Raw genomic sequence first — 25,701 nt, forward strand, 5'->3', positions numbered from 1 at the left:
GAGTGACTGGGCGGTGCGGACGCGAGGAGTGACTGGGTTCTGCGGACGCGGGTGGGCGGGAGGAGTGGCTGGGCGCTGCGGACGCGGGTGAGAGGAGTGACTGGGCGGTGTGGACACGGATGGGAGGAGTGACTGGGCGGTGCGGACACGGGCGGGAGGAGTGACTGGGCAGTGCGGACACGGGCGGGAGGAGTGACTGGGTGGTGCAGATGCGGGCGAGAGGAGTGACTGGGCGGTGCGGACGTGGGTGGGCGGGAGGAGTGACTGGGCGGTGCGGACGCGGGCGAGAGGAGTGACTGGGTGCTGCGGACGCGAGGAGTGACTGGGTTCTGCGGACGCGGGTGGGCGGGAGGAGTGGCTGGGCGCTGCGGACGCGGGCGAGAGGAGTGACTGGGCGGTGTGGACACGGATGGGAGGAGTGACTGGGCGGTGCGGACACGGGCGGGAGGAGTGACTGGGCAGTGCGGACACGGGCGGGAGGAGTGACTGGGTGGTGCAGATGCGGGCGAGAGGAGTGACTGGGCGGTGCGGACGTGGGTGGGCGGGAGGAGTGACTGGGCGGTGCGGACGCGGGCGAGAGGAGTGACTGGGTGCTGCGGACGCGAGGAGTGACTGGGTTCTGCGGACGCGGGTGGGCGGGAGGAGTGGCTGGGCGCTGCGGACGCGGGCGAGAGGAGTGACTGGGCGGTGTGGACACGGATGGGAGGAGTGACTGGGCGGTGCGGACACGGGCGGGAGGAGTGGCTGGGCGGTGCGGACGCGGGCGGGAGGAGTGACTGGGCGGTGCGGACGCGGATAGGCGGGAGGAGTGACTGGGCGGTGCTGACGCGGGTGGGCGGGAGGAGTGGCTGGGCGCTGCGGACGCGGGCGAGAGGAGTGACTGGGCGGTGTGGACACGGATGGGAGGAGTGACTGGGCGGTGCGGACACGGGCGGGAGGAGTGGCTGGGCGGTGCGGACGCGGGCGGGAGGAGTGACTGGGCGGTGCGGACGCGGATAGGCGGGAGGAGTGACTGGGCGGTGCTGACGCGGATGGGCGGGAGGAGTGACTGGGCGGTGCGGACGCGGATGGGCGGGAGGAGCCGGGCCTGTCCACTAGGCCGCGCTGTCGAGTTTGACATCTCTCGGTTTTCCCACATCCATGAGCCGGTGAGAGAGACGGAAGGCGGGTGGTAGCGGGTTTGCCGCCGGGTTTCTGACCCCCGATGGCGGAGACGAAGATAATTTACCACATGGATGAGGAGGAGACGCCGTACTTGGTGAAAGTGGCGGTGCCGCCGGACCGGGTCACTCTTGGCCACTTCAAGCAGGTTCTCAACAACAGGCCGAGCAGTAGCTTCAAATTCTTCTTCAAGTCCATGGACCTTGACTTCGGGTGAGTTCCGAGCCCGGGCCCGGCAAACCCTGCCCCCCGGGTCACGGTCGGCCGCTTGCCTCAGGCGGATTCGGAGTCCGGTGGGGGCCGCTTGTGTTGCCAGGGGGACGCGGACGGGCCGCGGCTTCCGCCCGGCTCCCTGCACCGCGCCCGGGGCTCCCAAGGATTGTAGCCCGGGGACTGGAGGGTGAAATGGGGGCGATTTGTTCAAAGCCAGGGCCGTGTGTGTGAATGCAACCGGTCTGTGTTCGGGGCGGTGCTCACTATTTGTTGTGAGGTGCTCACTATGATTACTCATTATTAGCTGTGAAGTGCTCACTACGGGTGTTCACTATTTATTTTGAAGTGCTCACTACGGTTGCTCACTTCGTTGTGAGGTGCTCAATATTTGTTGTAAGGTGCTCACTATGGGTGTTCACTATTTGTTGTGAGGCACTCACTATTTGTTGTGGGGTGCTCACTATTTGTTGTTCCCGATGGTGGGGGAGTCCAGAACCAGGGGTCACAGTCTAAGGATCAGGGGTAAACCATTTAGGACAGAGATGAGGAGAAATTTCTTCACCCAGAGAGTGGTGAACCTGTGGAATTCTCTACCACAGAAGGCAGTTGAGGCCAATTCATTCATTAAATATATTCAACAAGGAGTTAGATATATTTCTTAAGGCTAAAGGGATCAAGGGATATGGGGAGAAAGCAGGGACAGGGTACTGAGTTTGGATGATCAGCCATGATCTCATTGAATGGCGGAGCAGGCTCGAGGGGCCGAATGGCCTACTCCTATCTTCGATGTTTCTATTGGTCAGGACACCAAGGAGACTCCCCTGCTCTTCTTTGAAATAGTGCCACGGGATCTTTTACATCCACCTGAGAGAGCAGACAGGGCTTCGGTTTAACGTCTCATCCGAAATACGGCACCTCCAACAGTGCAGCACTCCTTCCATACTGCACTGGGAATGTCAGCCTGAATTATGGGGCTCGCGTCTATGGAATGGGACTTGAACCATCACTTCTGACTCAAAGGTGAGTGTGGTACCCACTGAGCCACAACCTTCTTTGTACGCTATCTATGGCATTAATGTCCTTTATATTATGGGGCCTCAAAACTGCACACACAGTCTCTAACTGTGGCCTAAGCAATGCTTCGTACAAATTTATAATTTCTTCTTTACTCTTATACACTCTGCCCCATTTTTAAAACCCATTTATAATACCTGCACACACACTTTCTGGGATTCTGTATTTAAACCCCAGGTCTCTCTGTTCGTCCACACCCTTCAGTGTCTTTCCATTGAGTGTTTACTTTCCTTCCTTGTTTTTCCTCCCAAAATGCTCTTTTCTGCATTAAATTACATCCTCCTCCTCCTGCCTGCCTAGTCCAATAAACTTCCTTTGTCCTTGCTGTTGGCCAATCTTGCTACTTTTGTCAGCAAACTTCAAAGTAATTCATTGTAGATGAGCTTTGTGAGGTTACTGAGAGGCAGGATTGCATCTTGACAGGTTTGGTAACCAACGCTATAGACTCTTAAATCACCTGGCTAGATACAAAATGATACCAGAATTGAGAGGTTATACCTATCGGGAAAGATTTAACAGGCTTGGGGCTCTTTTCTCTAGAAAAGAGTAGACTGAGGGATGACCTGATAGAGGTTTTCAAGATTATGAAAGGGTTTGAAAGGGTAGATGTAGAGAAAATGTTTCCACTTGTGGGTGAGACCAGAACTAGGGGTCATAAATATAAGATGGTCACTAATAAATCCAATAGGGAATTCAAGAGAAACTTCTTTGCCCAAAGAGTGGTGAGAATGTGGAACACTCTACCACGTGGAGTGGGTGAGGTGAATAGCATCGATGCATTCAAGGGGAAGCTAGATAAACACATGAGGGAGAAAGGAATAGAAGGATATGTTGCCAGCGCATTTCACACCTAATCTAGAGCCGTCTTTTGTCTCCACTAGTCCTATCACCATCTCGTCTCGTTTTGAATACCTCTTAATGTCTCTTCACTTCTCTTTTGTTCTCTCCCAGCCCCCATACTGGCCTTTTAATCTATTTCATTTCCTGTGCTTCTTCAGTCTTGATAAAGGGTTTACCCGAAACGTTGACTCTATTTTCTCTCCATGGATGTTGCCTGGCCTGCTGAGTTTTTCCAGCATTTTCTGTTGTTATTTCGGATTTCCAGCATCTGCAGTATTTTGCTATCATAGAAGGATATGTTGATCGGGTTAGATGAAGAGGGGTGGGAGGAGGGTCGTCTGGAGCATAAACACTGACATGGACCTGTTGGGCTGTAAATACTTTGTAACCATGTAATTTGCTAATATAATCAAGCAAACTTGGGAATAAGTAGCGACAGAGAGAGAGAAAATAGAAGATAGAAATAAGGAAATAATATGCAGGGTGTCTGGGATCAGGGTCTAGATTCGCTCGACCCCAATCCTTTTAAACAGTGCTGCTCTACATACAGCTGGTCTCAGGATGAGGTGTGGAATCAGATCAGGTGAAGAGACACTTTGTTCACTAGGAGTGATCATTATTGGATAATAATGGGAAATGCTCATCCAATCATAATCAAATGTAATATATTTACTGCTCCAACATGTTACACAAAGAAAATTCCGACTACAGTCAGAGTAGGTGTACTTAAATTGGGATCAAGTTAATCACTTGTTTGAATAACAGTACACTGTATGTTACTATAAATCAGAATTTACAGCACAGTAGAGGCCATTTGGCCCATCATGTCTGTGCTAATGCTTGATCTTCAACTATCTAATCCCATTTCATAGAATCATAGAATAGTACAGCAGAGAAGGAAGCCATTCGGCCATCGAGTCTGCTGGCTCTTTCGAAGAGCAATCCAGTTAGTCCCACTCCCCCACTCGTTCCTCATATCCCTGCAATTTTTTCTCCTTCAAGTATTTACTGCCCTTTCCTTGTATCCTTTTTATATTCTGCTTTCTCAAATACTTATCCAATTCCCTTTTTAAATGATGTTCGAGAATCTTCTATGACAGCCACTTGGAACCCTGCCTTTGACACGCCCTTTACTTCTAGCAGAAGTATTTAACCTTCACATTATTCATAGAGTCATAACGGCACAGAAGGAGGCTGTTCGGCCCATCGAGTCCATGCCGGCTCTCTGTAGAGCAACCCAATCAGTCCCATTACCCCGCTCTATCCCCGTGGCCCTGCAAGTTTATTTCCCTCAAGTGCCTATCCAGTCTCCCCTTGAAAATACTGAGTGTGTTCACTTCCACCACTTCCGTTGGCAGCGAATTCCAGGTCCTCATCACTCGCTGCGTAAATTTTTTTTTCTCACATCCCCCCTGTATCTCTTGCCCAAAACCTTAAATCTGTGTCCCCTAGTCCTCATACCATCAACTAGTGGGAACAGCCTTTCCCCGTCTAGCCTATCCAAACCCGTTATAGTCTTGTACACCTCTATCAAATCACCCCTCAACCTCCTTTGCTCTAATGAAAACAAATCCAGCTTCTCCAACCTGTCCTTGTAGCGAAGATCCCCCATCCCCGGAACCATTCTGGTAACCTATGCACATTAACTCCCAGGTCCCTCTGTCTCTGCACGCTCTTTAAAACTGTGCCATTAAGTGTATATTGCCTCTCCCTGTTCCTTCTGCCAAAATGCATCATCTCACACTTCTCTATTAAATTCCATCTGCCACTTGTCTGCCCATTTTGCTAGCCTTTCTATGTCTTGTTGCAGTCGATTGATATCATCATCACTGTTACCACACCCCCAAGTTTTGGTGTCATCGACAAATTTAGAAATTCTACTCTGTATTCCAATATCCAGGTAATTTTTATATATATAATCAAAAAAAGCAGTGGCCCCAGCACTGACCCTTGGGGAACACCACTGTCTATCATCCTCCAGTCTGAAAAACAACCATTTACCACAACTCATATAATAGCAAAATACTGCGGATGCTGGAAATCTGAAATAACAACAGAAAATGCTGGAAATACTCAGCAGGCCAGGCAGCATCCGTGGAGAGAGAAACAGAGTTAACGTTTCAGGTCTGGGACCCTTCATCAGAACTGGAAAAAGCTGGAGATGTAACCGATATTAAGCAGGTGCAGAGACAGGGGGGGTGGGTTTAGGAGGGGAGGAAGGAATAGAAAGAACACCCTGTACTTTTGTAAGAGGCAGGAAAGATAAAATGTTGCAAATGGGAATGGCAAAAATCATACTGCATGAAAAATGGGGGCAGGGATAATTACCTGAAATTGTTGAACTCTATGTTGAGTCCGGAAGGCTGTAAAGTGCCTAATCGAAAGATGAGGTGCTGTTCCTCGAGCTTACGTTGAGCTTCATTGGAACAATGCAAGTGGCCGAGGACAGAGAGATCAGAGTGGGAGTGAAGCAGTGAATTAAAGTGACAGGCGACCGGAAGCTCAGGGTCACCCTTACGGACTGAACGGAGGTGTTCCGCAAAGCGGTCGCCCAATCTGCGTTTGGTCTCCCCAATGTAGAGGAGACCACGTCGCGAGCAGCGAATACAGTATACTAGATTGCAAGAAGTACAAGTAAATCGCTGTTTCACCTGGAAGGGGTGTTTGGGGCCCTGGACAGTGGGAAAGGAGGAGGTAAAAGGGCATGTGTTGCATCTCCTGCGCTTGCACGGGAAGGTGCCAGGTGAAGGAGAAGGACTGTTGGGGGTGATTGAGGAGTATGATTTTTGGCCATTCCCATTTGCAACATTTTATCTTTCCTGCCTCTTACAAAAGTACAGGGTGTTCTTTCTATTCCTTCCTCCCCTCCTAAACCCACCCCCCCTGTCTCTGCACCTGCTTAATATCGGTTACATCTCCAGCTTTTTCCAGTTCTGATGAAGGGTCCCAGACCTGAAACGTTAACTCTGTTTCTCTCTCCACGGATGCTGCCTGGCCTGCTGAGTATTTCCAGCGTTTTCTGTTATTTACCACCACTCGCTGTTTTCTGTCCTTAAGCCAATTCCTTATCGAAGCTGCCACTGACCCACCTATTCCATGAGCCTCAATTTTGTTAACCAGCCTTCTATGTGGTACTTTGTCAAATGCTTTCTGAAAATCCATGTAGACAACATCCATTGCACTCCCTTCATCAATCCTCTGTTACTTCATCAAAAAATTCAATTAGATTAGTCAAACACGATTGGCCTTTTACAAACCCGTGTTGGCTCTCCTTAATTAGCCTAAACCTCCCAAAATGCCTGTTAATTTTTTCCTTGATTATTGTTTCTAAAACTTTACCCACCACTGATGTTAAACTGACATCTCATATTTAAATAGCTCATGCTGCTGGTCTGCTGTCTGATCTACCTTTCTTTTCCACATTATTGATCTGGACCAGGTCCCATTGGAATTGGCTGTTTTCCAGTCCCAACACCTTTTATCTGGGACTCCTCATCCTCTATCTGTTCTCAGTGTAACCCTTGTTGGAATATGGTCAATATTTCCCAAGTTCCTGCACCTTCAGGTCACTCACTGGTCCTGCTTCATTAACCAGAATTCACATTATGACCACAAATGTTGCCGTATCCCAGTCTACCCTAGGATTGTTCATACCCCGCCTTATTACACTTTTTTCAAACCTGCCAACAAATCGCATCCTCAATTTCTTTCCCATTGTTGGTCAGTCTACAATGTACTTTCAATCAATGTTTCCTATAAGCTGCGCTTTGTTCTGCACGGCCTGTTTCTTTTAATGCACGGTCCTTTAAATTTCTGCGCATGCGCAGTATTCACAATGTGAAAGCTGGAGTGTGGCCTGCGGGGGACCTTTCCCGTCACTGCGCGGCCTGCGGGGGACCTTTCCCGTCACTGCGCGGCCTGCGGGGGACCTTTCCCGTCACTGCGCGGCCTGCGGGGGACCTTTCCCGTCACTGCGCGGCCTGCGGGGGACCTTTCCCGTCACTGCGCGGCCTGCGGGGACCTTTCCCGTCACTGCGCGGCCTGCGGGGGACCTTTCCCGTCACTGCGCGGCCTGCGGGGGACCTTTCCCGTCACTGCGCGGCCTGCGGGGGACCTTTCCCGTCACTGCGCGGCCTGCGGGGGACCTTTCCCGTCACTGCGCGGCCGCGCAGCTCGGAGGGAACATTGCTCTCAATACAGTAACAGATCCAGCCAGACAGACTCTGTGTGACCACCACTATTAACAAACCCTTCCCTTCAAGGCTGTAATTAATGAATAAGACAACCCCTTCTCCAGTTTTCCTTCTCTGTCTCGCTTCGAGACGTTATAGCCAGGAATATTTCATTGCCAATCTTGTCCTGGCTGAAGCCAAGTTTCCTTCAAGACCCTACCATCATGTCCCTTCATTCTAATTAGTGCCTGTATTCACCAACGCAGCAACCCTGACCCATTCATACTCCTCCAATATCTTTTTACTTATTTATTTTTTTCCTTATACTGACTCCTTTTTCTTTTTCTGACTATCCATTTTCTTAATCTCATTCCTAATCACCCTACAGTATGTCTCTCCACAACCTTTTCTTTAGATGAATTTGCCCTTCCACTGTATTTATTCTTCTGAGTCCGATCCCAGCTGATCTGTTGTGCACATTGCAGTGGAGCAGGAGTGCTGGCTGATGTTTGCTCTTGGTATGATGAGGGGGAGCTGAGCCCAGACCGTCTTTAAACCTGGGACCTTTCCGTCTGTAGGGCTCAGTCACATTCTGTCTTTACCCCACTGAGGCATGGGTGGAAACGATATTCAGTGCTGTTAATGGAGAGCGCACACTCGCAGAAGGGCTGGGAACAGAGCCAGATTGCGTGAAGGCCGTTTCACACCATCAGCCACTCTTTGCTGGGTCTTAAATCTTTCAGTACGTAAGTCGTGGTCACTGACGCGATGGTGGCCAGGGCACCAGTAGAAGTTGGAGAAACTCACATGTCCTTACATGTCAGCAAGGATTGGGGGAAAAGATCAGCAGCAAGATTTGAGAAATCGGATGAAGTGTGAGCACCTGTCCTTTACACAGCTCGCCGGTGTTATTTAAGTTTCATTTCTCAAAGGTATTGGCTTTTAAAATTGTCCAATATTCTCATTGATATTTATAATAATATTTATTAATGTCCTAGTTGGTTTATTGAATAAAAGGAGTTTCCATTTGAAGATTGTTTCCAAATTTGAGAATCTTTTCTTTAACGGTATGTGGAAAGGTCTGCTGGGTTCTGTCCCTCTGAGCAGCCTTCAGAGTACATTGCATGGGACAAGTCTTCAACAACAGCACCTTGCATTTATATAGCGCCTTTAACATAGTAAAATGTCCCCAGGTACTTCACAAGAGCGTTATCGGACAACATTTTACACCGAGCCGCATGAGATATTAAGACAGATGACCGAAAGCTTGGTCAAAGCGATAGGCTTTACGGAGCATCTTAAAGGAGGGGAGAGAGACGTAGAGCGGCGGAGAGGTTTAAGGAGGGAATTCCCGAGCTTAGGGCCTAGGCAGCTGAAGGCTGCCAATGGTGGAACGATTCAAATCAGGGATGGACATGAGTCCAGAATTGGAGGACCACAGAGATGTTGGAGTGTTGTAGAGCTGGGGGAGGTTAGAGATGGGGAAGGGTGAGGCCATGTTGGGATTTGAACACAAGGATGAGAATTTAAAATTCGAGGTGTTGCTAGACCAGGAGCCAATGTAGGTCGGTGAGCACAGGGGTGATGGGGGAATGGGACTTGGTTCAAATCATAATTTGTCGAACTTTTGACACATACCTACAGCAACGATGGATTAAAAGGTGCCGTAATTTGGGGAAACAGCCCCCTGATACAAATGAAGCCATCCTGCCTCCTCTACCTCCCTCCCCACGATGAAGATCAGCCGTACAGTTGCTGACTTGTGCTGTCTGTTGCACAGTATGGGGCTGGCACCAGTGCTTGTGATTTATAATTTATAAGTTGAGAGTTTGCAGCGGCAGTGAGGGAGGCATCTGCAAGTTGTAAATAATATATAATTATATTCTTAGTTTGTCAGATAAAACATGGAGAGTAAGGTGGTGCCACAAATAGTGGCCGTTCCCATCGGGCTGCACGGGAAGCTCTAATTTGGTGCTTATTATCTGATGTCTTTGTCTCCAATCGGCAGTGCCATGTACCACATACCTCGCACTGCTCATTGGTTGCTTCAGTAACCATTCTTCATATGTGAGCCTAGTCAGTGTGTGTTGACAGGCTGGTGACTGTGGCGGGATCACGCCTGTGGGCAACACTCTGTGTGTTCTGTAGGAAACACTCTGTTGCCTGTGCATTATATTGTGATAAAGCTTTGGTCTGTGCATTGTTATCCTGTAGGCAACACCCTGTGTGCGGCCTGTGCATTATCTTAAGTATTGGCCTGTGTGTGCCCTGTATGTTATCTTGTGAGTAACACTCTGACCTATGTGATGTTATCCTGTGCGGTAACACCCTGTGTTTGGCCTGTGCGGTAACACCCTGGGCCAGAAATTCGGGTCCCCACGGGTGAGTACGCGCTGGGTACTCACGCGCAGGGCCAACGAAAGTGCCGGTTTATTGCATGCACTGCGCATGCGCTGGAAACCGGAACTTCCGTTCCCTTGAAGGAAGGGGTTCACAGGTCGAACGCGTGCACCGGAGAGGCAGCGTGTACGCCTGGAACTTCCTTTTTTTTTACAGGTTTCTCCGGGAGGGTAAGTCTCCAGCAGCTGCGCGTTTAAAAAGCAGTCGCAAGGCCTGCTTTTAACAAGGTAAGTGGTGAATTAAGTAAAATTAAAACATTTTTCCCACAGGTTTATTATTTTTAAATACTTTAAAGAAAGGTAAGTTTATTTTTAGCTCCATTAAAAACTGTAATTTTTTCAAAAATTTAAATTATTGTTTAAAATAGTTATTTTATGTAATTTATAGTTATTTTAAAAATGTGATGTTTTAAAAAAAAATTATTTGAAGTTTTAGTTTGGTTTTGGGGCCAATCTATTCATAGATTTGACAGGTCGTCCTGTCAAATCTATGAATAGAGATTCCCTGCTCTGATTGGCTCTCCATGGCCCACGTGATCCCAGGGGACGCTTCGAACTAACTGCGCCCCTGGGATACGCAAGCACTGCGCGCCGGCAGCTGGAGCAGGCCCAGGATCGGAATCCCACGCGGGCCCACAGCTCAACGGCAGGTGCGCAAGGTAAGTGCAGGTCGGGGGCTTGCACCCGCGGGAAGCCTCCGACCCGAATTTCTGGCCCCCTGTGTTTGGCCTGTGCAGTAACAACAACTTGTATTTATATACCGCCTTTAATGTAGTAAAATGTCCCAAGGCGCTGCACAGGAGTATTTTAAGACACAAAATTTGACACCGATCCACATAAGGATAAATTAGGGCAGGTGACCAAAAGCTTGGTCAAAGAGGTAGGTTTTAAGGAGCGTCTTAAAGGAGGATAGAGAGGCGGAGAGGTTTAGGCAGGGAATTCCAGAGCTTAGGGCCCTGGCAACAGAAGGCACGACCACCAAAGGTTGAGCGATTATAATCCGGGATGCTCAAGAGGGCAGAATTAGAGGAGCGCAGATATCTCGGGGTGGGGGGGTGGGGGGCAGAAGGAGATTACAGAGATAGGGAGGGGCGAGGCCATGGAAGGATTTGAAAACAAGGATGAGAATTTTGAAATCAAGGCGCTGCTTAACCGGGAGCCAATGTAGGTCAGCGAGCACAGGGGTGATGGGTGAACGGGACTTGGTGTGAGTTAGGACACGGGCAGCCAAGTTTTGGATCACCTCAAGTTTACTTAGGGTGGAATGTGGGGGGTCAGCCAGGAGTGCATTGGAATAGTCAAGTCTAGAGGTAACAAAGGCATGGATGAGGGTTTCAGCAGCGGAAGAGCTGAGGCAAGGACGGAGACGGGCGATGTTACGGGGGTGGAAGTAGGCGGTCTTTGTTATGCTGCGGATATGTGGTCGGAAGCTCATTTCAGGGTCAAATTTGACACCAAGGGTGCGATCAGTGTCGTTCGGCCTCAGACAGATGTTAGGGAGAGGGATGGAGTCCGTGGCTAGGGAACGGAGTTTGTGGCGGGGACTGAAAACAGTAGCTTCGATTTTCCCAATATTTAATTGGAGAAAATTTTTGCTCAACCAGAACTGTATGTCGGACAAGCAGTCTGACAATTTAGACACCGTGGAGGAGTCAAGAGAAGTGGTAGTGAGGAAGAGCTGGGCGTTGTCAGTGTACACGTGGAAGCTGAAGCTGTTTTTTCGGATGATGTCACCAAGGGGCAACATGTAGATGAGCAATAGAAGGGGGCCAAGGATAGATCCTTGGGGGACACCAGAGGTAACAGTGCGGGAGCGGGAAGAGAAGACATTGCAGGTGATTCTCTGGTTATGATTAGATAGATAAGAATGGAACCAGGCGAGTGCAGTCTCACTCAGCTGTGTTTGGCCTGTGTGGTAACTTGTGCAGATAAACATTTTCAAAAGAAGGTCACAGCGGGTACTGTAGACCTGGGCTGGTAATTGCACTCACTGACCCACCTCCAAACTAAAACCCCTCTTCAGCTCATGAGTAACATCAGATCCAGGGGCTTGTCTTTTCCTTGTCCTGTTGCAGTTTTCCCCAACTTTTCGCTCCAGGCTGGTACCTAGCTCTGTCTGGTTACTGGTGTTCAGTTGAAGAACTGTCCTATGGAGAATCCTCTCACTCCCTCAACGACAGCTTGCGTTTGTACAGCACCGTCCTGTAGGGCAACAGTTGGGGAGGACAACTGCAAGCATGGGTGAATGGGATGGTGGGGTACAGGACACCCGATCAAAGAGAGGGTTTTTAAAAGGCTTTGGAATGAAATGCAAAAGTTTCAGAGGTGGGGATTGGCCACTGATGGGGGGGGCACGGGGATTGGCTACTGATAGGGAGGGGGGGGGGGCGGGGATTGGCCACTGATGGGGTGGGGAGGGGATTGGCCACTGATTTGCCGGGGGGGGGGGGGTGGGGGGATTGGCCTCTGCCTCTGGTTGGTACCATGGATTAGTCACTGGTGGGAAAGGAGGGCATGAGCAGCAACAAATCGTCCGATTGGCTAGTGCAGTTGGAGCCAATTGGTCAGGTTGGAAGGTACAAGGCTGCCGTGTGACTTGAAATTGACTGCATGGGATAATGGGGGCAGTGAAGCTGCTCCATGGCGCTCTGGTGAGGGTATTGGGAGTGCCCAGAGGGCATCGGCTCCAAATTTTCGAGTAACTGAAGGGTGTGCAGGGTGTAGAGGGCAGGTCAGTGATGACAGCAATTGAGAAGTCTCAGTTGGTGAAGGCAGCATCTAACTGTCATACAGCCCAGGGTTGGTCATTGCTCCTTACTGTTTTCATGTTGTTTAAAACTGGAGGTGAAGAGGGCATGAATAGTTTCACAATGAAGCTGTGTTCTAATTGTTTCAGATTCATTTCCTCCAGTTAAAATTCAAGAACCAGCTTCCTGTGAATGAAAATCTAATTGATGGATCACACTGGGAAGGGCCGAGTGCTGGTGCAGGGGATGCGGAGTGGCCAGGGAGCCATTACATCAGCACACAAATGCATTCTGGTCACTGAAAATGGAGCATTTACAGCAGCTGTTGGGGGGGAAGTGGTGTTTCAGTGAGTGTAAGCACCAGAATCTATTCTAAATTAATGTATGCAGCAAAATGATATATGTGCACAAGAAAATAAGTCCTTTGTAACCATAACGATGGAGAAAAGCTTCCTGAAGAAAGATCTTGGCAGGGATCAGAATACTATGGCCACAGAATCAATTATAGATGATATTTAATGTAAAAAGAGTGCTGGCAGCAGCTGCCCAGACTGGAGGTTGGAGGGACAGCACTGTATTGATCTCTGCCTTCAATTTGCTATTCCACCTGGTCTTCTGCCTCCCCCTGGTCTTGCTTGTTTGTGTTGGGGTGTGTTTCATGATCCTGTCCTGGGTGAGGTTTGGGCGCACGGAATGTCGTGCTGGGCTTGGGGTTAGGTGGATGAATTTTCTCTCCTCTTCTGGCACTTGGCCCTAGTGGCCCTTCTTCACGTGTGAATCTAGATAGTGCGTCATCGGGCTATTCAACTGGGTAGGGCATCATACCCTGACTGGATTCAGCATTTTAAATACCCTCCTTAGCTCACAGGGAACCTTTAATTAGATTCCAGCCTCCTATTTTCCTATCAGATGATAGCCTGCTTGCCTTGACCTTCTCTCCACCTTTTCATTATTCTAAGGACCCACATAATGTGTTCTCCCTGCCTTCTGTTCTCCAACTCGCAATTGTCTGCCACTAACATTCTTACACATACCTTTGCAGCTCAGGTTATAAAAATACTCCCAATTAACAACAGAAAATGCTGGAAAAACTCAGCAGGTCAGGCAACATCCGTGGAGAGAAATTTGAGTTGACGTTTCGGGTCGAACCCTTCTTCAAAACTCCCAATGTTTGTTTTTAAAGATGCAAACCACACTTTCACTGACCACTCCTGTCCAATTGTACTCTCTGGTGCTCAGAAACAGCTCGTAAAGCTTACAGCGAAAGGAGTTGCAACCGCAGTTCAGATGGCTGAAACTTCATCCAACTTTTAAAAAAATGTTAGAGTAAACTCCCCCTCTTCCTTTTCTCCTTCGATCTCGTAGGACTGTGTAACTGAGAGAGCAACAACAACAATTTGCATTTACATAGCGCCTTCGATGGAGTAAAATGTTCCAAGGCGCTTCAAAGGAGCAATTATCATACACAATTTGACACCAAGCCACTTAGAGATATTAGGACAGGAAGCTTGGGCAAAGAAGTAGGTTTTAAGACGCGTCTTAAAGGAGGAAAGGCAGAAAGGTGTAGAGAGGGAATTCCAGAGCTTGGGGCCTCGGCAGCTGAAGGCACGGCCTCCAATGGTGGAGTGATGAAAATCGGAGATGCGCTGAGCTCTCGGTGGGTTGTAGAGCTGGAGGAGGTTACAGAGATAGGGAGGGGCGAGGCCATGGAGCGATTTGAAAACTAGGATGAGAATTTTAAATTCGAGGTGCTGCCGGACCGGGAGCCAACGTAGATCACCGAGCTCAGGGCAGGTGTCTGCCAGTCCCACTCGGAGACGTCCATCTGAAGGAGCATGAGTGGGGTGTGGAGACAACATGCAGAATTTCGAAGAATGAGAGGGGATCTCATTGAAACTTATAAAATTCTAACAGGACTGGACAGACTAGATGCAGGAAGGATGTTCCTGATGGTCGGGGAGTCCAGAATCAGGGGTCACAGTCTAAGGATAAGGGGCAAGCCATTTAGGACAGAGATGAGGAGGAATTTCTTCACCCAGAGAGTGGTGAACCTGTGGAATTCTCTACCACAGAAGGCAGTAGAGGCCAGTTCATTAAATATATTCAAGAAGGAGTTAGATATATTTCTTAAGACTAAAGGGATCAAGAGATATGGAGAGAAGGCAGGGACAGGGTACTGAATTTGGATGATCAGCCATGATCTCATTAAATGGCAGAACAGGCTCGAGGGGCCGAATGGCCTACTCCTGCTCCTATCTTCTATGTTTCTCCCTCGATGTGGCTGTCACTGGCCAACCTCGCACAGCAACATACATACTGAAAGTGAATGTACAGGTGCAGCAAGCCATTAGGAAGGCAAATGGTATGCTGGCCTTCATTACAAGAGGATTTGAGTACAGGAGTAAAGAAGTCTTACTCCAATTATATAAGGCCTTGGTGAGACCACACCTGAAGTATTGTGCACAATTTTGGTCTCCTTACCTAAGGAAGGATATACTTGCCATAGAGGGAGTGCAACGAAGGTTCACGAGATTGATTCCTAGGATGGCAGGACTGTCGTATGAGAAGAGGTTGAGTAAACTAGGCCTGTATTCTCTTGAATTCAGAAGAATGAGAGGGGATCTCATTGAAGCATACAGAATTATTACAGGGCTTGATAGGGTGGATGCTGGGAGAATGTTTCCCTTAGCTGGGGAGTCTAGAACCAGGGGCCTCAGGATAAGGGGTAGGCCATTCAGGACTGAGATGGGAAGAAATTTCTTCACACAGAGGGTGGTGAATCTTTGGAATTCTCTACCACAGAGGGCTGTGGAGGCTGAGTTATTGGGTATATTCAAAACAGAAGTCGATAGATTTCCGACTAGTAAAGGCATCAAGGGATATGGCGATAGGGCCGGTGAATGGAGTTGAGGCAGAAGATCAGCCATGATCTCATTGAATGGCGGAGCAGGCTCGAAGGGCCGAATGGCCTACTCCTGCTCCTATTTCTTATGTTCCTATGTAACACAATGGATCAGGTCCCCCTCAGAGCAGGGATCGATCCCACATTCCCAAACAGCAGGGCAGAATGCAAGTAAAGATGCAGAAACCCGAAATAAAAACAGCAAATTCTAGCAATACACAGCAGCTCTATCAGCATGTGGAAAGAGAAAAGGCCGGTTAATGTTTCAGGCCTGGCCTCTTCGGGCGGCTCGAGGAGAAGGCCCACCACCATCTGCTCGAGCAACTAGAGATGGCCAATAAATGCTGCCTTGTCCGCGACATCCAAATAAATAAATCCATTTTAAAACTGCGGCACAAAACTGAATTCCAGCGAGCCTCACACTGTTCTTTTAACAACAGTGTTTCGGCAAAGTGTAAATTGGTGATCTTCATGTGAAAGATTTAAAATGTGGAGACGGCAGAGATTGAGGAAAAAACTGCAGATTGGCCCGGATGATGTCAGCCGAGCTGGATCTGCATATTTGAAGAGGACCCTGCTGGCTTGGGGGCACATATCGTGCTGCCTGCAATGAAATTTGCAGTCTGTCAGATCAGATGGGGAAAGAAGTGGTCAGGTACAACTCCAACCATGGGAGGGTTTCCTTTCCATCTCCTTTAACTTCAGTTTTCCTAGGGTTCCTTGATGCCATACTTTGTCAAACACTCTCTTGATCGAGGGCAGCTACTCTCGCCTCTCCTCTGGCATTTAGCTCTTGCGCCCATGTGTGGATGAGGATACTTCTGCCACGTGGTACTGTCGTGAACGGCAAGGTCAGCTTGAGCTCAGTAACTTGGCCCCAGCTACCTCTCCGCATGCACTCAGCCCTCTGCCCGTCTAACTGTCCACATGCTGCCGGTTTGTACAGTGCACCTCCACCCTGTGCTGTGTTAAGACTGCATATATTGCCTTGTGTTGTATTACGTGCTGTGGGAGATTTGCAAGCTGGAAATGCCTAGAAGCTGTGGAGGGGCAGAACTGAATGGATCAGATGAAAATAGTGGTGTGTGACGGGAGCAGGTTGTGTGTCTCTTGTGTGTTGGTCCTTTACACAGAGCTGTTGTGACATACTGCCTATGTTGATGGTGATTGATTAAAGCTATAAAGGGAGTTCGCTGCAGATACTCCATAACACAATCTCTTTAAACCCATTACCAAGAATGAGTGATTGTGGTCTGTGTGCTCGCATTGATTTATCTTTTAAATGTTCTGTATGCATAACCTTGGCAATGGAGCCCATGTATTACCAGCAGCCTAACATGGGGAGGACGATGGAGTGCGGAAAAGGGGCTCCTGCAAAATGCGGCAGTAAATTTACCCAATCTATGGAGCCTGTCAGTATCTCACAAGCTCGTAACCAGCTCAATTTATGTGCTGTGTTGATGGATGGAGTGAGCAAGGGTGGAGGGGCTTGGAGACAAGCTCATGGAGCAGGAGGGGGAGATAGGTGGGGGTGGAAGGAGTGGCCAGCTAGATCCGGCCAGTTAGATCCCACCAGTGCATCAAGCAATCCATGCATCTACCATCACTATTCAATTGTCTGGAGCACAAGGGTCCCCAGCTTGCCTCACACCCTGCTTTAGAGGATATGAAAGATGCGACTTGCACCCCCCCCCCCCTCCCCCAACCGTTGCCCAGTGGCTGAAGTAAGAATTAAAAGGTGACCATCTGTGGAAGGCCAGGATGTCTTGCTTCCATCTACTGAGCTCTGCACTCAATACAGAGTGGGGGTGGAAAGGGAGCTCGCAGTGTCATTCTCGAGGGCTTTCACTTTCTTTTAAACTGGGTGTGTTCCCTGCGTGGTTACAGATTCACTGCAGTGCACAGCAGAGCCCATACACACACGCGCACAACCCTTCACACCATCTGTTGTGGCACTGAGCCACACACCAGGACAGTCCCACCTTGCATTCCTAGTCTGTGCTGAGTTAACTGATCTCAGCTGGGATTGTAATAAGGGCTACAATTGACCTCTGCCCTAGGTTAGGGAGGGGAATTAACCAGCCAGGGTTACTGCTCTTGATCACTGACCCTTGCCGGAAAGTGTGAGCATGTGATTGTCAAGTGCACGCAGACTGACCGCTCCAGGGGCAAACAGCCCACTATCCCTTACTGTCTAGACTCAGACCAAGAATGGCCATGTGGGTTAGTAATGGAGGCCGGCTGTACCCCAACAAGAATCAGCACCTTCAGGGGAGGAGGGGACCTGAACCCCAGTGAGAGTCAGCACTTTTAGGGGGGGAAGAGGAGGAAATAGTGTTTTCTTTTCTGATGGTGGTGCACTGGAACCCTCCGAGTGAGCACAACATTCCCTTTACACAGTCATTCCTGTTAAACAACTTGCAGCTAACCCTGGCATTGGAGCATGTGGGCAATGAGTCAGTGCCTGAGCAAACATTCCCTGTTAATACAAGCTTTTCCATGTACTGCCATGCACTAATGAGCAGAGTGGATTGGGCAGGGTCCAACCCTCTTGCTGCCTCAGACTGTTTGGTGGCCGATCCTTTCTTACTCTATAAATACAGCTCGGTGTATCTAAATGGATTTACACTTCTATCTCACACTTCCTGATCACAAACCTCATTCCTCACACATCCCCAATGTTGGCCGATCTGTGTTAACCTGTTTCTCCTCTTTACCACACTTATATACGTAGTTGAGGCGGACAGTGGCTTGAAGGACGCGTGTTATATCCAGGGAGATGGACAGTTTGCAGCATTAAGGGAGCGAGCTCTCCAGCTCCAAAGCTGCTGTGCTGTCACAGTATCCAGCACACTGTCTAACTAAAGCTCCACATTAACACTGACCCTGACCTGCTGTAACACATCACTCGCAAGCCAGTTATTTATGTTGCAGACTGAGGCGCATTCGCACACCATCACCTGCAAGTTCCCCTCCCAGTTACACATCATCTTGACTTGGAAATATATTGCCATTCCTTCATCGTCGCTGGGTCAAAATCCTGGAACTCGCTCCCTAACAGCACTATGGTAGTACCTTCGCCACACGGACTGCAGCAATTCAAGAAGGCGGCTCACCACCACCACCTTCTCGAGGGCAATTAGGGATGGGCAATAAATGCTGGCATTGCCAGCGACGCCCACGTCCCAGGAACGAACAGAGAGTGGGGATCCGAGGAGCGTCTTAAAGGAGGATAGAGAGGCGAGAGGTTTAGGGAGAGAATTCCAGAGCTTGGGGCCTTGACAACAGAAGGCATGGTCACCAATGGTTAAGTGATTATAATCAGGGATGCTTAAGCAGGCAGAATTAGAGGAGCGCCGATATCTTGGGGGTGGGGCTGGAGGAGATTACAGAGATAGGGAGCGGCGAGGCCTTGGAGGGATTTGAAAACAAGGATGAGAATTTTGAAATCGAGGCGTTGCTTAATTGGGAGCCAATGTAGGTCAGCGAGCACAGGAGATGGGCGAACGGGACTTGGTGCGAGTTAGGACACGGGCAGCTGAGTTTTGGATGACCCCAAGTTTACGAATGTGGGAGGCCAGCCAGGAGTGCGTTGGAATAGTTATGTCTAGAGGTAACAAAGGCATGGATGAGGGTTTCAGCAGTGGATGATCTGAGGTAGGGGCGGAGACGGCGATGTTACGGAGATGGAAATAGGTGATCTTAGTTATACCGCGGATATGTGGTTGGTAGCTCATTTCAGGGTCAAATATGACACCAAGGTTGCGAACAGTGTGGTTCAGCCTCAGACAGATGTTAGGGAGAGGGATGGAGTCCGTGGCTAGGGAACGGAGTTTGTGGTGGGGACCGAAAACAGTCTTCCCAATATTTAAATGGTCTAATTGTCAGAATTTGCAGATAATGGTAGGTTAACACTTTGGGCCCATTTGCTGAATAAAGTCCTTCCCCTCCAAACTAAGGATGATTTGTGCTGTGGGCCCGTCGCTAGACATTGCAGCAGATTTAATTCATGTAGGAACCCTGCCCAACAGAGAGACGACCGTGTCATGTATGTGGGTTGAATCGCACGGATTGAGAGGATAGTGCTATAACCCTCAGCTCCTGTGACTCGGTGTTTAACTGACTACCCTGCCTGAGCATTTTATGGGGTTGCATGTGTTTGACTTATTGTGATTATCAGCAGTCACCCCATTACAGTGGAGCTCATCTCCATACAACCCGGCCCAAGATCCTGCTGTGTTTCACGGGACTGCTGATAATTAGCAGCCGCAAACCTGAAGGGATTAGGAGAGCTGAACAAGGGCGAGGCGAAGAATGAGAGTTTATAGAAGCTGCTGGAAGTTCTGATTTTCCTGGGCTGACCTTTAGAGTTTGAATCAGTTCCCATTCGGAGGAAAGGTCAGTATTCTGACTGCAGACTTTTGTGAAGCAAACCATTTTTATAAAAAAAAATAGTTGCTTGGCTAATTATATCAACATGAAGCTACATCTTATTAGATTACTGTGTGTGCTTAACATGCATTCTCCCAGATTATGTGCACCCCGGGTTTCAGTTGAAAGCACAGACAGACCCCTACTGTCAGACAGGCAGCTTCAAAACAATTTCCCCTCCAGTTTTCTGTCCTCCTCCCATGGGTGGGGTTCGTAGCCGAAGCCTGGTTCTGTCCTCACCCAGGTTGCACTTTCCAGTGAGATCAGGAGCGACAACCATGCCTGAATTAATATTTAGCCCCTCCCGAGCCCAGGAGTACTGGGGCTGTCTATATTGCCCCCTTCTACTGCCCCACCTGCGATCTAAAAACTCAGCGCTCACTGCAAATCAAATCTGGGACTTTGTGGCCTGTCTAGCCCACTGCCTTGAGCTACTGAATCGGTGCAGTGTTCGCACTGTCTCATCTCTGCTGTAAAAGCAGTCATTCTGGGTTTCAGTGGAAGGTGTCCAGATACAGTAAACAAATCGCTACAAAGTTATCAAAAAGTTATTATGTTGGCCTTTATCGCAAAGGGGCTGGAATACAAAGGGGAGGAAGTGATGCTTCATGTACAGAGCCTTGGTCAGACCCCATCTGGAGCACTGCGTTCAGTTTTGGGCACCAAACCCCAATCACCAGAGATCCTTGAGGGTAACGGTGAGCAACAACAGTTCCCAAGCACGGTAAGTATTTTTACGTGCAGGAGTTAGGTGTTCCCTGTGGGTTTCAGTGAGCTGCTCAGTGGGTAACGCTGCCTTTAACTTGCTTAAGGAGGAAAACAAAAGACTGTTGTATTCTGGTCACAAAAGCTCAGCATGAAGCGCCCACATGCAAATTGTTTAAATTGTCAGTGTTCTGGACCGAGAGGAGAGTGTCAGAGCCCGTCCAACCCCGGCCCTGGGCAAATCTGCTGGACTGTAGAGAAAGGAATTAACGTGATGTTTGCAATGTGAATAGATCTGCCACAACTAAAACAAACTGCCCATTAAAATGCTGGACGGCAGGGGTGTGGCAGTATTTTTGGGAGGGGAGAGGGGGTGGAGGGGGAGAGAAGGGTGCATATGGCTTTCCAGCAAAAAAATGAGAGTTTAAAATTGTGCGGCTCTCAGTTGGCAGTTGGCTTCCTGTGCCGACGCTCTGGGTTCCTTTCAGAAGGGAGTGTGGTACATCTGTCTGCACCCTACCCCTCCGCACTGCCATGTCAGCCCGATAACTACAGAGATTTCAGCACAATTTTAATAAGCCCGATAAGTGACTTCCTGTTCTCAAGATGAAGCCTGCACCAGTGGGTGAGTCTATGAACACCGTACTGTCAAGTCACTGGGGTACCAGTGGAACCTAATGGGTGAGACTGTGAGCTCTGTACTGTCAGTCACTGGGGTACTGGGGAACCTAATGGGTGAGACGGAGAGCTCCGTACTGTCAGTCACTGGGGCACCAGAACATAAGAAATAGGAGTAGGCCATACGGCCCCTCGAGCCTGCTCCACCATTCAATAAGATCATGGCTGATCATCGACCTCCACTCCACTTTCCCGCCCGATTTCCATATCCCTTGATTCCCTTAGAGTCCAAAAATCTATCGATCTCAGCCTTAAATATACTCAATGACTGAGCATCCACAACCCTGAGAATTCCAAAGATTCATAACCCACTGAGTGAAGAAATTTCTCCTCATCTCAGTCCTAAATGGCCGACCCCTTATCCTGAGACTATGCTCCTAGTTCTAGACACTTCAGCCAAGGGAAACAGCCTCTCACCATCTATCCTGTCAAGCCTTCTCAGAATCTTATATGTTTCAATGAGATCACCTCTCATTCTTCTAAACTCGAGGGATAGGCTCATTTTACTCAATCTCTCCTCGTAGGACAACCCTCTCATCCCAGGAATCAATATAGTGAACCTTTGTTGCACCCTCTCTACGGCAAGTATATTCTTCCGTAGGTACGGAGACCAAAACTGTACACAGTACTCCAGATGGGGTCTCGCCAAGGCCCTGTACAATTGCAGCAAGACTCCCTTACTCTTACTCCAACCCCCTTGTAATAAAGGCCAACATGCCATTTGCCTTCCTAATTGCTTGCTGTACCTGAATGTTAACTTTCTGTGTTTCGTGTACAAGGACTCCCAAATCCCTCTGAACACCAACAATTAATAGTTTCTCACCATTTAAAAAATATTCTGTTTTTCTATTCCTCCTACCAAAGTGAATAACCACACATTTCCCCACATTACACTCCACCTGCCACCTTCTTGCCCACTCACTTAATCTGTCACTCTGCACAATGCTCCCAGCAGCCTTGCAGTTGAGGGTGTGAAATGTGCAGAGAGATGCGGGTTCTTGTGCCCAGAGCTGTGCGACACACACAGTACAGTACGGGCAGCTGCTTGCTGACAAATGACATGTGGAGCTAATTAGTACTGTTGCAGGCAAGGTATCTGGGCCCTTGTTGGAGTCCATCTCCAATCATCACCAGGAAGACACTGTTAATTGAATTAAGGAGTGGAATTGTAACACCCAACATTGATGCAACTGGGATCTACTTTTCAGCTGCCATCCCCTGGCCTCTGGCCTGCGTTATAAATGTAAGCGGTGCCCTGGTTAATGCTGCCATTACTTTCCATTGCAGGGTTGTGAAGGAAGAGATTTCAGATGACAATGCCAAGTTACCGTGCTTCAATGGGAGAGTGGTCTCATGGGTAAGTGATATCGATGAGGACACAGACCGTGGGATGGGGAGGGAGCGACGCATCCCTGGGTTTGAACTGTTACCCCAACGGAGGGTCCAAGTCACGTCCTGGACTCCTAATGTGCCTGAAGACGGTTTTATTAAAGTCAGAAACAAAAGAAGATGCTAGAAACACTCAGCAAGTCAGACAGCACCAGTGCTGAACAGAGCAGCTAATGTCTCGGGTGTGGGCCCTTAGTTTGAGAGGAGCAACAATGAAAAGACACTGATGGGTGTGGGCGAACAGAGAGATCTGGGGTTCGAATACAGAACCCGCGGAAAGTGTGCGTGCAGTTGGATAAAGCTACGAAAAGGACAGCACTTCTTTTGGGTTTTATGAATGGGGCATAGAGTACAAGAGTAAATAAGTAATAATTAGAGACTGTGCAGTTTTGGGCTCCCCATTATAGAAAGGACATTAAAGCTACAGAGCGTAGATTCTCCAGGATGATGCCCGGAATGGGAAACTATGGGGTCATTTTAACCTAACCGCCTGGCGGGAAACTGACCAGTTTGACTCCCCGCCTGGTTTTACTATGCTTGGAAAGTAAGATTGGGTGTAAAACAGGCGGCTGAATTGATTCTGCCAGTATCCCACTGGGTGGATTAGGTTCAAATTCCCCCACAAGTCATGAGGAGAGACTTCAGATACTGTAACTATTTCCACTGGAACAGAGAAGGGTAAGAAGAGATTTTAAATTGTGAAGGATTGCGATAGAATGATAACGGACAGACTGGTTGGGGTATCAGTGACAAAGGATCATCAATTTAGGGAGTGAGGAGAGACAGGTTTGGAGAAATTTCATGTTGTTGAGCATAGAATACTTTGCCCCAGGGTGAGGTTGAGGTAGAGACCATTGAGTCTTTTAAAGGAAAATAAAGCTTTGAGCGGAGGAAGATACAGAGCTATGGGGAGAGAGCAGGACTTCGTTTTGGATTGATGCAGTGCTATGGGACAAGAGTGAGGCAGTGGGATTAGTTTTGGATTGATGCTCGGTTATAGGGAGAGGGTGAGGCAGTGAGATTCATTTTGGATTGATACAGCACAGTAGGGAGAGAGTGGGGCAGTGGGATTTGTTTTGGTTGACGTGGGGCATCCCAGATATTTAGTGTAAGATACACTGTTGGGGAGGGTTTGCAGTATAAGATTTTTCTTAATAACAGAAAATGCTGGAAAAACTCAGCAGGTCAGGCAACATCCGTGGAGAGAAATTTGAGTTGACGTTTCGGGTCGAACCCTTCTTCAAAACTGGAAAGATTTTTCTTACGAGTTCCTGTATTTCTTGTTCTGTTTGAAGGAGGATGAGAGACTGTGTGCTAGGTAATAAGAGAGTTGGACAAGAAGGGGAGAAAATTGGGAAGGATCATTAGCGATGAGACATCTGTTTCACTGAAAGCACTCAATGCAGGTAGTGCCAATCATTAGTCTGTACGCACTAGAGGTTGACTTATGAGGAAAGGTTGAGTAGGTTGGGCCTCTACTCATTGGAATTCAGAAGAATGAGAGGCGATCTTATTGAAACATATAAGATTGTGAGGGGGCTTGATCGGGTGGATGTGGGGAGGATGTTTCCACTGATCGGTGAGACTAGAACTAGGGGGCATAATCTTAGAATAAGGGGCTGCCGTTTCAAAACTGAGATGAGGAGAAACTTCTTTACTCAGAGGGTAGTGAATCTATGGAATTTGCTACCTCAGAGAGCTGCGACATTAAATAAATTTAAAACGGAGATAGACAGTTTCCTAGCTGATAAGGGAATTAGGGGTTATGGGGAGCGGGCAGGGAAGTGGACATGAGTCTAGGTTCGGATCAGCCATGATTCTATTGAATGGCAGAGCAGGCCCGAGGGGCCGTGTGGCCTACTCCTGCTCCTCCTACTTATGTTCTTATGTAGAGCTGTTGAGCTCTTCAGTCCTCCTATCCTCTCCCTCCCACCACCCCAATCCAAAGAGACTGCCCTCATATATTAGCACTGGTTGGGGATTGAGCAGGGGTGGGGGTACTTCAATTGTATTGCTCTGACTGTATGTTAGAAAGCAGTAAAACTGACAGGATCTGTAACCAGTGTATTAATTTACTGTGTGTTAACTGCGTTAGCAGATTGGATGTGAGCTTTGCTGCTCCCCCGAGGCATCAGGATTGTTGCAGTAACGATCCCCACAGGAGTGGAGTGATATTGAGTGGGATTGGGCGCAGGCTCGTGTGGAGCATAAACGCTGGTTTAGAACACTTGGGCCGAATGGCCTATTTCTGTGCTGTAGACTCGATGTAATGTAATTACTCACACAGACTAACTGTGATAGAGGGCACTGAAGATCTTTGTGTGGTGAGCTTTGTGGAACATCAAACAAGGAAGTCTGTGTCTCCATTTACTATCACATCAAGAAGCATAGAATGGGAGGTAATGAGAGATGAGCTGTTTGCTCAAGACTTTGAGTAGTTTCAGAAACATAGAAGATAGGAGTAGGCCATTCGGCCCCTCGAGCCTATTCCACCATTTAATGAGATCATGGCTGATCATCCAAATTCAGTACCCTGTCCTTGCTTTCTCCCCATATTCCTTGATCCCTTTAGCCATAAGAAATATATCTAACTACTTCTTGAATATGTTTAATGAATTGGCCTCAACTGCCTTCTGTGGTAGATAATTCCACAGGTTCACCACTCTCTGGGTGAAGAAATTCCTCCTCATCTCTGTCCTAAATGGCTTACCCCTTATCCTTAGACTGTGACCCCTGGTTCTGGACTCCCCCGCCATCGGGAACAGCCTTCCTGCATCTAGTCTGTCTAGTCCTGTTAGAATTTTATAAATTTCAATGAGATCCCCTCTCATTCTTCTAAACTCTAGCAAATATAAGCCTAATCGACTCAATCTCTCTTCATACGTCATTCCTGCCATCCCAGGTATCAGAAGAAACCTGGCCTGAGAGAAATCCAGAGCAAAACCTCTGGTTTGCCTCAGAGCACTGCAACGGGGCAAAGCTAAGGGTCC

The 25,701-nt window shown here is 48.5% G+C and overlaps 1 protein-coding gene across 4 annotated transcripts in view; it reads left to right on the forward strand.

Annotated features, from left to right (window-relative positions):
* Nucleotides 1–1,066: 1,066 nt before the first annotated feature.
* The window catches only part of LOC147100674 (segment polarity protein dishevelled homolog DVL-1-like), a 139,314-nt gene continuing 114,679 nt past the window's right edge, over nt 1,067–25,701 (forward strand). For 2 of the 4 annotated variants that reach the window (XM_085967179.1, XM_085967177.1), the window contains exons 1-2: nt 1,067–1,374; nt 22,610–22,679. In XM_085967179.1, coding sequence (XP_085823305.1) covers nt 1,205–1,374; nt 22,610–22,679 — 240 coding nt within the window. In that variant the 5' untranslated portion in view covers nt 1,067–1,204. The remainder of the gene's footprint in view (nt 1,375–22,609; nt 22,680–25,701) is intronic. The other 2 variants (XM_085967176.1, XM_085967178.1) reach the window with 2 other exon arrangements.

Source organism: Somniosus microcephalus, chromosome 25 (assembly GCF_052327205.1).
Source record: "Somniosus microcephalus isolate GS21.2 chromosome 25, FLI_Smic_1.0, whole genome shotgun sequence".
NCBI classification, from domain to species: domain Eukaryota; kingdom Metazoa; phylum Chordata; class Chondrichthyes; order Squaliformes; family Somniosidae; genus Somniosus; species Somniosus microcephalus.